Raw genomic sequence first — 18,024 nt, forward strand, 5'->3', positions numbered from 1 at the left:
GGCCTGAAGGACTTGGGCTCTTATAAGAGAAAGGCCTGGGTTCTAATCTTGGCTCTGTTTCTTAAACTCCATCAAGTTGCATAACTTTAAGTGAAGAATGAAAACACCTATTCTACCTTCTTCTCAGAATGGTTGTAAAGATTAAATGAGCAAAATGTATGAAGATGCTTGGTAAATTAAGAGATGCTCTACACATGCTACTTGCTATGGTTATTACTGGAGGTAATAACCTCCAGTAGGAGGTTTAGAAGTGGTAAGATCCAATGAAGCGCCTTTTAAAAAGATAACATTGATAGTGTGAGATGGGTGAAAGGAGGAGAAAGAGACAGGAGGTTGAGAGACCAGCTGGGTGCTATTGCAGTGGTCCAGGCGAGGAAGGATGAGATCATGGACCAAGATAGCAGGGTGAATTCAGGTGCTTTTATGAAGGTAGAACCAACAGGACAATGGTACTAATTGGACAGGAGGGACGGAAAGAAGCAAAGATCCAAAGGTAAGAATTTTGGTGGATGGTGATGCCATGAACCAAGCCAGCCCCTTGTTACTTTCAAATTGCTGAAATTCAGAAAGCAGAAAGGAGGCATCCCAGGGCTTGAATTCAGTTACCCTGGCCCTCACTGGCCCTGGTTGCTCTTCATTCTGACTCTCCCCTTTCCTTCTACCATAGCACCTTTAGTAGAACCCAGTGAACCTGAAGCCAAGCACAGGAGAAATTCTCCTTCCAATGTGCCTTTCCCTAAACCCTCTGCCTGATTGTAAGCAGGTGGCTATACCCAAGGACACCAGCTCTATTTCGGCAGGAGGGCCAGGTGAGGCACGAGCAGGTGTCTCTTGGCATTATTGTAGACTGGCATCTCCCCTTTCCCCGCACTGTGGCTGGGGCCCATCCCCCAGCCCCTCATTCATTTCTTCTTCCCTAGACATGAGAGAGAAACTGGTAGGACTCACAGTGGGTGCTGGACTCCCTCAGATTCAGACTGCACCTCTCTCTCTATTTTTTTTTTTTTTTTGAAACAATGTCTTGCTGTCACCCAGGCTGGAGTGCAGTGGCACAATCACAGCTCACTGTAACCTCGAACTCCTGGGCTCAAGCAGTCCTTCCACCTCAGCTTCCCAAAGTGCTGGGGTTACAGGCATGAGCCACTGTGCCTGGCCTGCAGTTCTTTATGGAGATCACATTTAATAAGTAGAACAGCTTCTCAGGTAGTAGAACACCTGAGCCACGGCTGGGAGGCACTGCGCTGGTAAGGGGCATCTTAGCCTGGAAGGGTGTTTGGTGATGAGAAAGGCATTGCTAGAGGTGGCTTCTGGAGGAACCTGTTAGGAGACTGATTTATTTATCCCCATTCTTTCACTCATTAAATTTGATCCTCCTTTTCTCTACCAGGGAACCGTTAGTCCTCTTCTCTCCTCTTCCTCCCATGGAACTGTAGCCTTCTCATTCCTATTGTCACACCAAGTGGCATTAGTCCCCTGAACCTGTCATGGGCTCTGTCTTCTTCCTGACCCTCACCTGGGCATTCCCTCTGCCTCATCATCTCCCCACCTTCCCACTGGCTTTATGGGAGTCAGGTGTCCTTCCCACGTCCCTTCCTTTCTTATTTAACTGACATCAGCCACCTTTGAATAGCATTTTAGCCTTTGAAGTCATCAGCCTCATTGATCTTCAGTGGCAGCTTTTATTAAGCACCAGAGTACAGGACAGCAGAGGCAACATGGCATTGTTGTTAGAGTTCAAATCCCAGCAAGGTATTTCACCTCACTAAACCTTGGCTTCCCCATCTGTTAAATAGGAATTTTAATAGTATTAATACTTCATAGGATGGTTGTGAGGATGAAATGAGTTAACGGGTGTGAAAACCATTGCCACCATCCAGGGAGGAGATAGTGGTGAGAACAGGTATTTTCCTAAGCCTTGGTCATATATTGATCATAATTGGTCAATATACATTAATCGCTATTGTTATCAAAAGGAGAAAGAGTAGCTGTGCCCTTCAGAGGGTTAAGGGTTTTCATTGTAGCTGAAGAGGTGGAACATGGCATTTTGAAACCTAGTTTCTCACATGGCTAAGAACATACCTTTCAAAATAGAGCAAGCAATCAGTTGGTCCTGAATGGAATACAGCTAGTCTGGGAAGGCTTCCTGTGTGAGGCTGAATGAGGTGTGTTTCTGTGTAACATTGTAAGGAGGTCATATTTGCAGCCTGGATCAGAGGAAAGGGTACATGAGCTTAATAGAGGTACTTGCTCAGATGCTCTGTCTCTGTTGCTTGATCCACCCTTTCCCTGAGTCATGGCCCTATCCAAACCCAGTGAATCTTATCCTTCTTGTCCACAGGGAGTTTGCCAAAGAGAGAGAGAGAGTGGAGAACCGAAGGGCTTTCATGAAACTGCGACGCCAGCAGCAGATTGAGCGTGAGCTGAATGGCTACCGTGCCTGGATAGACAAAGCAGGTAGGCCTGGGGGGCTGCAGGAGGCTGGTGAGTGGGCTGCAGAGACATCAGGGCCGGCCCCTCACTCCCAATTCTTCCATTCAAGGGGCAGCCTAGACAAGAGAAGAGAGACACTTTGGATGCCCGGTTGGCTCTTAAGGTTCCCTGCTCATCCCGCTTTCTTCCTCTGGGCTCTAACTGTCCCGTCTACCAAACTGTCCCATCTACCCAACACCTTAAGGCAGGCATCTTAGCAAGGTGAACTGAGTAAAAGTAACATACCCCAATCCTGGAGCTGAGACTGGGCTGATGGTGTGTTATAATATTGTTCCTGGTGCTCACAGCCATCCATTTGTTCAGCAAATATTTATTGAGTGCCTACTTTGTGCCAGACCCTGTTCTAAGCACTTGGGATACAGCAGTGAACCAAATGGTCAAACAGTTCACCAAAGCTCTTCTCTTGTAAAGCTCTCTAGTTGGGGAAGGCAACAATAAACAAAATAATAAATGAGTAACTCATAAGACAATGATAAGGTAGTAAGTACTATGGGAAAACTGATCAAGGTAGGGTTATGGGGTATAGAATGTGCCACAGTTTTAAATAGGAGGTCAGGGTGGCCCCATTGGTGTGTAGACTTGAAGAGATGAAGGAGTGAGCCAGAGGAAGATCTGGGAGAGGAGTATTTCAGCACCAAGTACTTAACATGGGAGTGAGCCAGGGGTGCCCGAGGAGCAGAAGGGGGAAGGAATAGGAAGGAGGAACAGGAGACAGAGTGATGGCTGTCACCGGGGAAGTGGGCAGCAATTGTGTTTGACCTTATGGGGCATTGTAAGGGCTATGAGCTTCACTCTGAGAAACACAAGAACCACGGGAGGGTTTTGAGCAGAGGACTGATGTGCTCTGACTTTAGACCATAAAGGAGCATGTGCTGGCCACATTGAGAATAGACCATAGAATGACAAGGTTGGAAGCAGAGGGACTAGTAGTGAGGCCATTGCCACCATCCAGGGAGGAGATAATGGTGAGAACAGGTGTTTTCCTAAGCTTTGAGCTGTCATCAGTTCTCACTCTGTGGCTCAGCATTAGGAATGGTTCTCAGCTGCCTGTGAGAATAGGTCCAAACCTATCATGATTTCATTAAACCACAGAGCCACTAGATTCAAGTTTGGCTGTGGCTCAGATGCTTATGAGGGGGCATCAATCACCCCCATACTTGTCAAGAAAAGGGGTGGGTTTGCTTTCTTTATTATTTTAAAGGTTGGTTTGCATTAGTATTATATATCTTCATTTTCTTCCAGAGGAACACGTGATTTTTTTTAAAAACTACACATATAACAGTCAGTATCTTTTCTCTGTTCCTAATAGAAAACATAGCACAAAAGTGAGGTCACAGAGGAAAAATTTGGAGTATGATTTAGTGCTTAGTTGCTTGAGCCTTATTCTTCTGTAGGAGCTTTGGAATGACACTATGACACTGTGGCTGCCAACACACAAAAACCCTCTCTAAGCTCTGCAGTCAACTTTTGGTGACCTCCAAGGGTTGAGAGAGTACATGTATGATTGCTATCTGCACTCACTTGTAGCCTCTGGAAACATGAGCAATGTGTATTGACTATACTTGCATTTCACCCTTTCTCCTCCAAGGCTATTGTGTAGGGATGAAGCGGACATGAGTGTCCCCCACCGCTTCCCAGAATGGTAACTCAGGCTTGCCATGGGAGGGCAAGCAGATTTGCCTCCAGGCCAGGCAGGCAGCTCGATGGTCCCAGCTGTCCTTGGCTTTCTCGGCGGAGGAGCCATCTGACAGACCACTAAGAGAGCTGGCAGCAGACCCAGGAAGGAGCCCTCACAGCCCTGGCCACCCCACACAGGTCAGGTGGCAGGGTATGCTGCTCGCTGGGGCTCTGCTTTTCAAATACTTGCAGAATTCCAAGGCTTCCCTTTCTTCCAGTTGGCAAAGCCAGCTCTCTCCTTCTAAGAAAAAAGACGCACTGCGACGTCAAAATGTGCTTCCTGGCCCTTCCCTTTACAAATGGAGCGCGAGTGAATCAGAGACATATGGGTTACATTTCCCTGGAAAGACACTCAAGTTCTAAAGCGAACTTGGCAAAAGGGATGAGGTGGGGAGGAAGGGGGGTGGCTTCAGCACATCCAGAGCCCTTGAGTGCTTCCCAGAGATCTCGGCAGCACCACACACCTTCCATCTACCCTGGGGGGTCCCCAGATCTGCCCACCCCAAAGCCCAGACACTGTGTATGCAAAAGTAACTGTCTGGCTAAGGTGATTAAAGTTGCTATGAGGGATTTTTAACACGTTCCTAATTTTAAAATGATGCCCTCCAAACATGTGCTATAAAATGACTTAAAGCCCCTTTTTGTCTGCAGGCAGGAGTGCCCCACCAATAGCACTTAACCTATTAACTTAGCCAGAGGCTATACTTAAAAAAGAAAGCAAACATTTATGACTTGGTAATAATGGCCATCCTATGAGTACCATCCAAGCCTTAACATGTTCACCTCCCTAGGAAATACATTATGTACTCTCAGTTTTATCTGCAGCTGGAATTATGGTAATGACTTTAACCTCTCCTACTGTCCTTTTACTTGTTAAAAGTGTTTATGTTTAAATTAAACCATTGTTTAGTAGGGTCTGAGGCTATCTTTCCCCCAGCAGCTGGGATCTTAGGGAATGTTTACTGAGGCCTCCAGCTCCCTGGCCTGTGGGTTGGGCTCAAAACTCATCCCATCACTCCTCCTCACAGGGCATGCAGGATCCCACCAGACGTGGGAGAGAAAGGCTATTTTGTTGGTGCACTTGGAGGGATGCTAGTGAGGTTTGGTCCAACAAGTCTTAGTAGAAAATATTCCCCTTCAGATGATGACACCTCAGTAGAGTATGGGACTGCTCCTGGGGGCACCAAGAAGGAAGAGGACAGGGGACTGTGTGGTGTCGTTTTAGAACTCCAATAAGCAAATATATTATTTCAGCATCAACCAATCCTTCAGTTCTCTAACACCAACTAGGTGTTCAACAATCAGTTAAATTCTAACACTAAATACTACCTCAAATTAGCACAGACCCCACAGGTTAAAGGCTCCGTTCCATAGGACTGCCCCCACTTGAGATGGCAGCCAAAACTGGGGTCTCCAGGCAACCAGCATATCTGCCTGGCTGACTACAAATCTGGGGTTCCCACAACTGTCCCCCTCCTCTCCACTGGTTCAGTAATTTGCTAGAATGACTCACAGAACTTTGGAAAAACCATACTGTATTATAAAGGATACAACTCAGGAACAGCCCAATGGAAGAGGTGTATAGGGCAGGGGATGGGGGTGGGGGGCGCAGAGTTTCGTGTCCTCTCTGGGAACACCACCGTCCCTGCTCATTGATGTGTTTACCAACTCAGATGCCTCCTGAACCCCAACATTTAGGGGGGTTTATGGATATCTCATTACATAGGCATGCTCGATTACACCATCAGCCATTGGCAATTAAACTCATCTCTAGTGCCCCCTCCTCCCTAGAAGTGGGAGTAGGGAGAAGCTGAAAGTTCTAGCCTCCAGTCCTGTGGCTGTTTGTTCTGGCTACAAGCTACCTCCTCTAATCTATCAGGGCCCCTCTCTCCTCCAAGAGTCATTTCATTAGCATACGAAAGACTGCCAGGAACCAGAGACAAAAACCAAATACTTACTTTTTATTTTATCTTAGGGACAAATTCATGATTGGCCCAAGCCTCTTTGGCTCAGGCTGTGGTAAACCAAGAAAGGATGGAAGCAATGGGGACAGGAGGAAGCCCACAAGCCCCTGTCCTGTCTCCGAGGACCTTTGGGCATCTTCCTCTGACCCCTCCTCAGAGACTTAGACTAAACCCCAAAACGTGGGCTCAGCTCCTGAATGAGGGTGTAGATGTTATGACCAATGGCCACTGGCAAGAGAAGCTAAGGAAGCTCTTGCTGCTAGAAGTTCAAGGAGTTAGGAAAGACAGGAAGCTGGGTGGAATTGAAAACAGAAATAGAAATTTTTCATTCCTATCAAGGATTTTAGCCTCTTCTTCTCCTCTCACAGGTATCCTCCTGAACAGGGGTATCAGACATAGAGTGGATTGTTACCCCAAGCACCCCCTCCCCGAGGCTTCCTTTCTGTTCTCAGGAGCTCTGTGTGCACCCTCTGTGACACTTGCTTTCTTTCTGATGCTGGTGCCTGTGATAGGCTCTGAACTCTGCTCTCTCTCTCTGTTGCCCTAAGCTGGAGCTGTCCCTGAGAGATTTTCATCTTGCAGAATAATTTGGCATTTACAGATAATTTACCAAACCATTTGTTTCCATATAGAGGAAGTCATGCTCGCTGAAGAAAATAAAAATGCTGGAACATCTGCCTTAGAAGGTAAGGAAATGTTCTGACGCCTTATTCCAGTTGGATTTGCCCCCTCTTCGGCGATGGCAATCTCTCTTGATCAAAAGGGGAGAAAGAAATAAAAGACGGTGCTCTGGGATTTGAAATGAGAGTCTTTCTGTCATAAAATCCCTCATGCTTTAAAATGAAGGGAATTGAGTCACAGATTTAAATGCCTTTTAAAGTGATGAAAATGAAACCCAAGAGTTGCTTTGTTCCAGGGCATGTGATTGATACTGAGCGAGGAAAAGGCCATCCTACAACCAATGCTATCTAAAGGGACCTTCTCTTACAATGTGTGGGGGTCACCTTGAGACCACTTTCTTTTTTTTTTTTTTTTTTTTTTGAGACGGAGTCTCGCTCTGTCGCCTGGGCTGGAGTGCAGTGGCCAGATCTCAGCTCACTGCAAGCTCCGCCTCCCAGGTTTACGCCATTCTCCTGCCTCAGCCTTCCGAGCAGCTGGGACTACAGACGCCCGCCACCTCGCCCAGCTAGTTTTTTGTATTTTTTAGTAGAGACGGGGTTTCACCATGTTAGCCAGGATGGTCTCGATCTCCTGACCTCGTGATCCGCCCGTCTCGGCCTCCCAAACTGCTGGGATTACAGGCTTGAGCCACTGCACCCGGCCGAGACCACTTTCATTACCAGGAAGTGGCATTGTAGGTGAAGAGCCAGGACAGATGGATACAGAGTGCCTGTTTACCTTCTGCATTTAGATAGGCTCTAGCATGGCTTCCAGAGCCCTTGTGTTGCAGGAGGTGCTGGTGAGCACGGCATTGGTGGTCTAGTAGACGTCCTTGATTTCTCTTACCCTGGCTCAGGTATTAAAGGCAGATAGAAGCCAATGTTACAGGGACCTCAAACGAGGCCTCTTGTCTGCATTCCTCAAAGTTTTGTCCAGAATGATCTGGGTGTACTTGTGGCCTCTCACTGGCCTTCCCTTTCCCTGGTGCAGTGCTTCGAAGGGCAACCATCAAGAGGAGCCGGACAGAGGCCATGACCCGAGACTCCAGCGATGAGCACTGTGTTGATATCTCCTCTGTGGGTGAGTGGATCCAGTTAGATCTTTTACTTCTCTGATCTCCCACGAAAAGGAAGATCCTACCTTTTGAGAAGCACCACAAGGAGGGAAAGAATCCGAACAGTCCAGATTTTAGGAATGTAATTAAGGAAAAGGGTGGAAATGGAATCTAGATTACAATGATTTGTTAAAAAAAAAAAAAAGACCTGGGGATGCTGTTCACATGAAACATGGGATTTAGGGCTAAGAATCCAACCCAAGTTTTTCAGGTGTGGCAGATGTATTCCATTTGCAGAGGTATCCGCCCTCTCCTGGGAGTGATGATGAGAACCCACTTTGGGACATTGTTCAAAGGATCCTGAGGACCTGTTGCTTCCAGGGACATGGATGTGAGATCTTGAAGCCATTTGCTTAACTTAAAACTAATTCTGACTGGCAATTCTTTAATAGTATGGGTTCCATCTCAGGTGCTCCTAGAGATTCTGGCTGATGGCAGGTTTTTCCTCCCCAGAAAAAGGGAAAAATCTTGTTCCATCCTCAAAAGCAGAAAGGACTTACAAAGCTCCTTGCTGTTTTGTGCCACCAGTAGTAGAAATATCACCAATGCAGCAGAAGGATTGTAGTGCTTGAAGCTATTTAAAAGGAAAGGGCAGAGAGAAGCCCAGTCTGTTGCCAACATAAACACGATCCTATTAAGATTCAAGACGCTGGTGTCCTGCCTGGGGAATCTTTCCATTTCTTAGGACTGAGAGTGCCCAGAGAGGAAAAACAGGGTCACTGCCTGTAGAAACTACTGAGCCCATAAGATGGGGATTCCCCAGACCTGCAATGTGGCAGTCACCTTGCCCTGGGACTAGAGCAGCCCATCTTGTCCTTCGAATGCTCCCTGGCCATGGAGGGTGACCACAGGATATTTTGCACTTCATTCTTCCTCCTTACTTTTCCCCTTAGGCACACCTCTGGCCCGAGCCAGTATCAAAAGTGCAAAGGTAGACGGGGTCTCTTATTTCCGGCACAAGGAAAGGCTTCTGCGCATCTCCATTCGCCACATGGTTAAATCCCAAGTGTTTTACTGGATTGTGCTGAGCCTTGTAGCACTCAACACTGCCTGTGTGGCCATTGTCCATCACAACCAGCCCCAGTGGCTCACCCACCTCCTCTGTAAGTAAAGCCTCTCTCTAAAGCCTCCTCTGCTGGTCCCCATGCAGGGCAGCTTGGTGTGTGTGTGAACGCAAGAGAGCAAAGCACCCTGCTAGGAGGAGTTCTACCTCTTCACACTGTGAGGGAGGCCACATCATCCTCAAGGGGGCTGGAGTATCTCATGACTGTTACCAGCTTTCATTCTTTAGGTAAACAGGTCATTGCTGATGAATCAACAAGATAGCATAGCGTTATACTTTTGGGTACCACAAAGCCTTCACTTCCTTTCTTAAGGAGGCTCAACGATCGGGAGTTTTGATCACTGAAATCCTGGGCAGGAAGTTCTCAGGGCAATGGAGATCTCAAATAGACCAGAAGAAGAGCTGATAGGTCAGCTCCAGATTAGACTGCCGCTGGACATGGGTGAGGGTCAAGGGCCTGTCCCTGCTGGGTGTGTGGGGAGGAATCCAGCCCGTTGATCAAAGCCATAGTAAGTCCTCTCTTTCCCCTATGAGGGCCCTCTACCATATAAAGGCCAGTGACAGGCCTACCTACTGAAAGAGAGCAATGCTGATCTGTTGAGTGCGCCTGGGACTCAGCCTGGGTCAGAGAGTACTCAGACATCACTAGGCTCTGCCCAGCCCTGGCCTGATATGGCCACCGAATGTCCCGACATGTGTTTTTGTGAGCTGCTCTGTAAGTGGGTGTGTTAGCTGAGAAATGCCTGAGCCCACCCCACAGGTGGAACCAATGCTCTACTTTTAATACTTCCAGACTATGCAGAATTTCTGTTTCTGGGACTCTTCCTCTTGGAGATGTCCCTGAAGATGTATGGCATGGGGCCTCGCCTTTATTTTCACTCTTCATTCAACTGCTTTGATTTTGGGGTAAGTCATCGGAAGCCTGCCTGTGCTCCTGCTTTGTGTTGATAGGCCCTGGTTTTAGATAAGCAGCTTGCTCCTTACTCAGCATGAGGTACTGAAATCAGAATATATAAAAAGAGAATCGATAAGATTAGCTAAAGGGAATTCAGAAGTGAATTAATCCTTCCCATGCAAGGTTTGTTTGTTTTTCTAAGCTCTTTGATTTTCAATATTTTTATTAAAATGTAACACATACATTATAAAGGGTACACTTAAGTGTATAGCTCCGTGAGAGTTTACAAAGCTACCCATAGCCAGACTTTTGAACCACTTATTATCTTGGGGGAAGCCTGAGAAGGACAAAGGACTTGATTCTAGAGGTGGTTCCGTAGGAAAGAGAAGCTTATATATTTGTTTTTCTACTTCAGTTTAAAATTGGGATAATTATCTAGATAGACCCTGATGCAAGCACACACACACACTCTTATATTAGCAAGTCCCCACAGAGAATCTCTCAGTCAGCTGTTTACTTTCTACGTAGTATGGATATCTAAATGTATACATTGTGCTAACACTTCAAGGTGCTTTCACATATCTTTTATTTTTGTCCCCTGCCGCTTACAGGAGTCCTATGACTATATTACATTGCAGGAGTTAGCCTTCCCACTTACAAAAGAATAAATAGAAACTCCCGTGCCCAAGTTCATATACTCAGCAGCAGAATTGGGTCGCAGAACTTTGGGCTCCTGAACCACTTCTCTTTCTGCCAATCCCACTACTTTTTCTGCCAAAGCTTCAGTTAGGTGCTAAAGATTTCGAGCACTTGCTAATCTACATTTTAACTTGGAGCATATGGTTCTGAGTACGGGCAGTTTTCAAGCATAACAGCTAGTGAGAGATCACTTTAACCTTAGTTTCTTTGTGTCCGTACCTTTCGGCATTACTGTCAGGATTAATAGTTGTTGTTTCTCCTAGCACAATATCTAGAACATAGTGGACATTCAATAAATACATAATTAAAATAAAAGGAAATTGAAATGTTCATCTGCAATTGCTGCATCTTGTAGCAATCAGATCCTACATCACCATGAACTGTCACATTGCGGGATGCAAGACCTCTGTGACTGAGAGATATTTATTATATCAAGGACCAAAATGTTCTTGTTAGCACTGAATTTTAGGATGATGAGAGAATGTAGACCTTCTCTGAGATTTCTGTATTGAGATGAAACTTGTACTAATCCAAATCGGTTTCTTTGTTTTGAGTACCACTCCTTTGTCAGAGCAGCAGAAGCAGCAACTGGCTGTTGTAGTTTTTACCAAGGACAGGAGTCAGTAAGCCAATCTACAGTATGAAGTATTAAAGTTAGGAAGGGGATTGAAGAGCAATGGGAGAGAGGTGGCAGCTTCCCACATAGGTAGTTTTACTGAAGGTAGAGCTAGTGGGAGAGGAGAGTTTTTATTCTCCCATCCCCCACCGAGAGCTGTTGATTGTGTGCTGGGCACTAGAATGCCCCCCTCTTCTTCTCCTCCTCCTCCTCTCACTGTGACTGGCATTGCCTCCCTAGGTCACAGTGGGCAGTATCTTTGAAGTGGTCTGGGCAATCTTCAGACCTGGTACGTCTTTTGGAATCAGTGTCTTGCGAGCCCTCCGGCTTCTAAGAATATTTAAAATAACCAAGTAAGTGAGCAGAATTTGGACTTTTCCCAATGACTTTGAGAGTAGAACCTTTTCTCTGCCTTGTATTTTCTTTCATCTTCTCTTTCCCCCTTAGGGAGAAAGTATCCCTTCCCTGCCCCACCCCTTCTCTATTCTTTAGCTCTTCCTTCTTCTCCAAAGATTAAACCAAAAATATCTATGGTGCCACATTCCCAAGGGGAGCAATAGGTTACTCCTATTGCTACAAATATACAAATGCAGGTTATTTCATAGACTACCAGGCAGATGCTGAGCTGGGCTTGGGGGCTAACTTGGTATGCAGTGTTCACAGCTGTCACATTGTCTGGGTTTTGTAGGTATTGGGCTTCCCTGCGGAATTTGGTGGTCTCCTTGATGAGCTCAATGAAGTCTATCATCAGTTTACTTTTCCTCCTCTTCCTCTTCATCGTTGTCTTTGCTCTCCTAGGAATGCAGTTATTTGGCGGCAGGTATGTGCTCAGAAGCTTTCCATCCAAAGGAGGCTCAAAACCCAGTCGTAGCCTGTGTTGGGCCAGGGTCTAATATTAACTCGATCACCATGTTACTATCCTGTCTGCCTTTGCCCATGGCCTGAATTGACCACTGAGTGCGTGCATATGTGGAGTAAACATCTCTGCTTTTATTACTTTCAGGCTGTACAGGGTTCTCGTTCTGGGGACCCATTTCTTTGGTGCTGTCCCTGAAATGTGCAGCATGGGCACATCCTTCAAAGTGCATAGTTCATCAGTAGTAGTCATTGTTACAGTCTTTATAAGTTATGTGGAATGGGGAAAAAGTAGGGAAGAGGGGGGTTGTAGAAGAAAGGAGAAAAGAAGTGATGAAATCTGTGATCTTGGGGAATGAAAAACTTGGTATGTGAGATTTTCATTCCATTCTTTTCTCTATTTTTTTTTTTTTTCAGATTTAACTTTAATGATGGGACTCCTTCGGCAAATTTTGACACCTTCCCTGCAGCCATCATGACCGTGTTCCAGGTATGAGGCCAGCTGATGGTTCACAAGTTCTGCGTGAGGTCCCTTGGACTGCACACTGCAAGACAAGGATGAGTTTCAGGATAATTCTGCTTTTCCTTTCCAGGCTCCTCCCAGGGGATTGAGACACTCTTTCTAGTTGAGCGGTCATTACTACAATAATCCCTAGAACTTCTGTGGCTTTGTTCTTACCAATAATAAGAGAGCTCTGTTGGGACCATCTCACTGTCCTTCTCCCACACCTGTGAGTTTGCAGGAGACATTGAGTCTGAGGCATTCAGCCAAGAATCACATCTATGGTTTTCTGAAATCTAGGGACGTCTTCTAACCCATTTAATGAGGTATCCATTAAATGGTGTTTATTTAACAAGGTCTCTTTTCCACCCCTGCTCCCCCTAAAACTCAACTGTTTAAATCATGGGGAAAATTCAAAATTGATAGTATCTTAGACCTAAAGAAAAATACTATTTGGCCAGAATCTGAGGTTGGACCAGAACCCAAGTTTCCTGAACTGCAGCTCACAAGGCTCTTTCCAATCATGCTGCTGTTCCAGACCCTGTATCTGGGAAGCTCTGAGGACAGTTAGGTAATGACCAGACCACCTGATTTGTGTGATTTCCACAAGGACCTTGCAAAACTGAAGGTGGGAGACAATCTGTAGTTGGAGGAACAGAACCTTTCCCTTTGATGCTCTCCTTCCATTTTCAGTGTCTAAAATTCTCTTCCATATCAAAAGAAAGTTTAGGATTATTTATGGGACTTTTTTTTTAACTCCCTGGCAGGATGGTCCAGCAAGGGGGTAGATGCAAAAGACCCAGGCCCAGAATTTGCCCTTGGCATTGACTCCATTTTCTCCACCAGCCCAGGTTTCTGATGTGCCTGTCATTTGCTTTGTGTAGATCCTGACGGGTGAGGACTGGAATGAGGTGATGTACAATGGGATCCGCTCCCAGGGCGGGGTCAGCTCAGGCATGTGGTCCGCCATCTACTTCATTGTGCTCACCTTGTTTGGCAACTGTATCCTTTTTAAGATGTACCTCCTCAAGCTGCCCGCCTTTCTGGACCAGCATTTGAGGAGGTATTGGTGGTGGTGGTGCTAGAGCTTGGGTTGGTGGGACAGGGGCGTGAACATTGTTTGGTGTTCTAAAGTAAATAAGGATCCTGATCTGAAGGATTTCATGTACTAGTTGGGTAAAGAATACAAACATAAGATAGAGTATTATCCAAATCTGTCATGTATGCAAAGAATAACATAGGAGGCTGTTACATTGAATGGTTGGCGGTACTATGAGCTGGGCAACATTAGACAAAGCAGAGATCACTGTAGGCTGAAATAGGCACATTATACCACTAATGAATTAATTACATGCTAATGTAGAACAAAGCCTGCCACATAGTAAGATCTCAGAATATTAGCGTTAGGATTAATGCCATTACTGCTAATTCTAGCAAATATGTATTGTATTTGGGCTATACGTGAGACCTTAAACTAAGTGCTTCATAGGCACTATTTAATCCTTATAAGAGAAAAAAAATCTCGAGTAAAATAACTATTAAATTGTAAAGGGAGACTAAAGTCCAGTTCCATCTAACTCCAGTGCCCTATCCAGTCACAAGATCTAGACCAGGAAATTTAGGTTTTAATCCCAGTAACTCTGTGTATCAGCTGTGTGGCCTTGGTGGGAACGTTACTTAATCACTCCAAGCTTCTATTTTTTACAGCTGAAAGGAGGATAATATTTATCTCCTTTGTTAGTGGTGAATACTGAATGAGATAATTGATTTGCATGTGATTTATAATTACAAACTTCTATACAACTGTTAGGTGCTTTTGGGGAGTGGGGTTGGCCATGAATTGGGATTAGTAGAATAAAAAGGGAGAACCATGGGATGCAGGTGTATTTTTGCATTTTCCATAGTTTCATAGAGAAGACGTGTTCTTTTAAGTTTTCTGCCCTGAAAATGTCTAGAGGTTGGAGCTGACTAGAAGCTCAACATGAGAAACTCATGAAAAGAACACCAGGCAGTGAGTCACAGTCATGGAAGCCCCATGTGTCCCAATGGCATCATGATTGTCCTGATATTCTGGGGGTAGTCAGAGCTGGACTTTGATGCTAGAACAGTTCTGTGTTCCACAACACATAGGCTTTGAAGACAGTTGGAAATTGAGACTTCAGGCCCTAGAGTATGGCATAGGAATAGATTTCATAGTGAATCATGTCTGCTGTGTGACATTTTGTTAAATGAAATGTGGAACCTTTCAGGACTCTCACAAGAAGAACGGGAGAAGTTAGCATCTCATTATTGGGAGATGCTCAGTAACAGGGGCTGTGGAATCTCATTCTTTTTGTCTTTAAGGACAGAATGGTGTGACACCCATTGGCCTAGGTAGGATTCAATTTCAGCCTCCCAGAATGGGCAGATGAGCTCCCACACTAAGCTCCCTACACATCTTGTTCAGTGATTCTCTTAGTTGTTATTGCTACAGGTAGAGGCCACAGCTGTCTAAAGACATTTTGAATGTGGCCAAACAAATTCAAAGTGCTTTTTCTGTTCCCTTACTCATCAGCAATCAATGCAGAAGACTTCTGTAACCAAATGTGTGTTTTTTTTTACTCACCAAGCAAACAATCCTGCAGCAGATACTAGTTGGTGTCCTCTAATTCAATTCTGATGCTATCTACCTGGAGATAGCATTAGATCCCACAGGTTGAGGGCTGAATCCCCAAGACTGCCACTGGCTTACAATGACAATTGCATGCCTCAGGTTACTTTACGTGTGTTTTGAAGACTATAATTTGGGTTTCCCACAACCCCCTTCCTGGGTTCAGTTAATTTGCTAGAGTGGCTCACGGAACTCAGGAAAACACATTTACTGGTTTATTATAAAGGATATTACAGAGGATACAGTTGAAGAGAGGCAGAGGGAAAGGCATTGGGGATGGGCACAGAACTTTCATGCCCTCTCCGGGAGTGCCAGTCTCCAGGAACCTCCACATGTTCTGCTATCCAGAAGCTCTCTGAACCCTGTCCTTTTGGATTTTTATGGAGCCTTCATTACATAGGCATGATTGATTAAGCCATTGGCCATTCGTGATCAACTTAACCTTCAGCCCCTCCTCCCCCAGAGGTTGGGGGGATAGGGCTGAAAGTTCCAACCCTCTAATCATGCCTTGGTTTGGTGACCAGCCCCCATCCAGAAGCTACCTAGGGGCTACCAGATATCACTTTGGAGTTTCTCAGGATTTTAAGAGTTGTATGCTGGGATACATAGTTAAAGACCAAATAATAATTTTTCAGAGTATTGTAATTCTCCTCACCCCATCTGGCCCCCAGATGGTTTGATTCAGGCATTTCTTTATCCTGGGTAAAGAGATGATATGTGGAAAGAAGGAAGAAATACCCTCTTTCTCCTTTCAACAGAGTTGTACAGCATCTCCCTCTCTGTTCCCACAGCCCCTGCTTAAGTGACTCTTCAGGGTAGCTTCTGTTCCTGTTAGTGTCCCAGGCAGGAAAGATCATTAGGTGGCCTCTCAGCCTTGCTGAAGACTTTTGCTTTTCTTATTTGCCCATCCTTAATTCATCACCCCAGACACGCTACTGAATGTGTTCTTGGCTATCGCTGTAGATAATCTGGCCAACGCCCAGGAGCTGACCAAGGTAAGCATTGTTCTCTGGGGATCTGATGTTTCTCTAGTGCCATTGGGTGCCCTCTGGCTTTTGGAACTCTCTCCAAAAGTCTACATTGTCTGAGTTAGGCCTGCCAAGAAGGCCCTTTCTGGAAACTTCTGGACAGTTGAATAGCCACACACCGATGATGGAAGCCTGGTTCACTTTTATTGAGTTTGGTGAGCCTCAACCTCACGTAGGGGGCCTCAAGGAACACGGAAAATAACATCTTAATTTCTATGAGCCCTCAAAGGAGTCCTTTCCAGGATTATCATGGAGAGTCAGGAAAATTCTAGAGCCCTGGTTTTAAGTTCCACCTCTGCTACTACAAACTATGGCTGTGTGACCTGAATCACATGACTTAACCCTTCTGGGTTTTGGTAGGAGAGAGATCAGGGCCATCACAGTTCCTGGGCTATGGCTGTTGGGATATTCCAGTGGCCAAGGTCATTTTGGGGAAATTTCAATGAAGCCAGATACTAAATTTCTCACAGAACTGTTCCCTTCTTTTCTCTGATTAATTTCCCCAGTATGGGGAGGCAATATTAACAGCAGTGGGATGGTCTACAGAGATGAGTAAATACCCTTTTCTCCACAGAGAGTGTCAATTTGGTTTTGGGCAGAAGTGCATAGCATCCTGCTGACGTTTCTGAGCTGCTTCCATGCATTCTCTGGTGTTCTTTCTACATCCTTGAGGGTCTTATTATCCGCATATATGGTAGGAAAAATACCAGCTTTAAGTAGCTGAGAAACTGGGTCTGAGTCCCACACCTGCCACTGGTTATGTTGGCTTGGCTTGGACTCCTGATCTCCATTAGCATCGGTTTCTTCATGCGTGAGGCAGGAATGCCATATCTGCCTTGTGTACCTTACATGATTACTGTGAGGATCAAGTAAAATAACGTCTGTGAAAACCATAGCATGCTCTGAAGATGTATGTGCTCTTATTAGCTCTAATCCTTTTACCTGAGCTGGTTTTCCTTGGGTTCATCACATAGAGGGGATGCTTGCAGGAATGCTGCTTGAAGGGATGAGAGCTCTGCCTAAGCACCCACTTAGCTGTGCAGGGAAGACACTGCAATGGGGTGCTCAGCCTCAGCACTTTACTCAGCAGGGTCCTTGCCTGGAAGTCCCCTGCTCCATCACTTCTAGACACTGTAGGACATCTGAGAAGTGTCAGCTCCTGCCACTGACCTCCACAGCCATAGCCAGCTCCACTGAGGACTAGGGGTTGGGGTAGACTTCTCCTGGTTCTCATGAGCAGCCTGTGGATGACTCCAGGATGGAGACAAGGATTGCTGACCATGCCGGAGCAGTGAGGCTCCTGACTCCCAAGGGGCCTGGCCTCTGGCCATCAGAGGTCTCCGAGCCAACCTAACATCTCGCTACCTTGTTTATCCTCTTCCTGTGTCTTCCTCACTTCAGTTGGTATTCAGAACTCCTCCTTAGGAGAGCCAAGGGAAGCTACTCTCCTTCCTGGGGATCCCAAGCAAAGCCATCTCTGCTTTGTGTCTAGGATGAACAGGAGGAAGAAGAGGCCTTCAACCAGAAACATGCACTGCAGAAGGCCAAGGAGGTCAGCCCGATGTCTGCACCCAACATGCCTTCGATCGAGTGAGTCAGCTGCCCCCTTCACTGATCACTGAGCTCCTGTGCTAACAGCCAATTCATCAACTCACAAAACTATTGGTTGTAGGAGTGCACCTACTCCATACCGGAACTGTTCCTGAGAATACAGCAGTGAGCAAGACAGAGTCTGTTCTCATGGAACTATTATTTAAGTGAGCGAGATAGATAATAAACGCGCACATTATTTCAGATAGTGACAAGTGCTA

The 18,024-nt window shown here is 45.8% G+C and overlaps 1 protein-coding gene across 1 annotated transcript in view; it reads left to right on the forward strand.

Annotated features, from left to right (window-relative positions):
• Positions 1 to 2,343: 2,343 nt before the first annotated feature.
• Positions 2,344 to 18,024, forward strand: part of CACNA1E (calcium voltage-gated channel subunit alpha1 E) — a 97,761-nt gene continuing 82,080 nt past the window's right edge. The window contains exons 1-11 of the mRNA XM_033196736.1: positions 2,344 to 2,454; positions 6,764 to 6,817; positions 7,782 to 7,871; positions 8,799 to 9,008; positions 9,762 to 9,874; positions 11,419 to 11,531; positions 11,867 to 11,998; positions 12,451 to 12,523; positions 13,420 to 13,537; positions 16,113 to 16,180; positions 17,706 to 17,803. Coding sequence (XP_033052627.1) covers positions 2,385 to 2,454; positions 6,764 to 6,817; positions 7,782 to 7,871; positions 8,799 to 9,008; positions 9,762 to 9,874; positions 11,419 to 11,531; positions 11,867 to 11,998; positions 12,451 to 12,523; positions 13,420 to 13,537; positions 16,113 to 16,180; positions 17,706 to 17,803 — 1,139 coding nt within the window. The 5' untranslated portion in view covers positions 2,344 to 2,384. The remainder of the gene's footprint in view (positions 2,455 to 6,763; positions 6,818 to 7,781; positions 7,872 to 8,798; positions 9,009 to 9,761; positions 9,875 to 11,418; positions 11,532 to 11,866; positions 11,999 to 12,450; positions 12,524 to 13,419; positions 13,538 to 16,112; positions 16,181 to 17,705; positions 17,804 to 18,024) is intronic.

Source organism: Trachypithecus francoisi, unplaced genomic scaffold, assembly GCF_009764315.1.
Source record: "Trachypithecus francoisi isolate TF-2019V2 unplaced genomic scaffold, Tfra_2.0 Lachesis_group5, whole genome shotgun sequence".
NCBI classification, from domain to species: Eukaryota; Metazoa; Chordata; class Mammalia; order Primates; family Cercopithecidae; genus Trachypithecus; species Trachypithecus francoisi.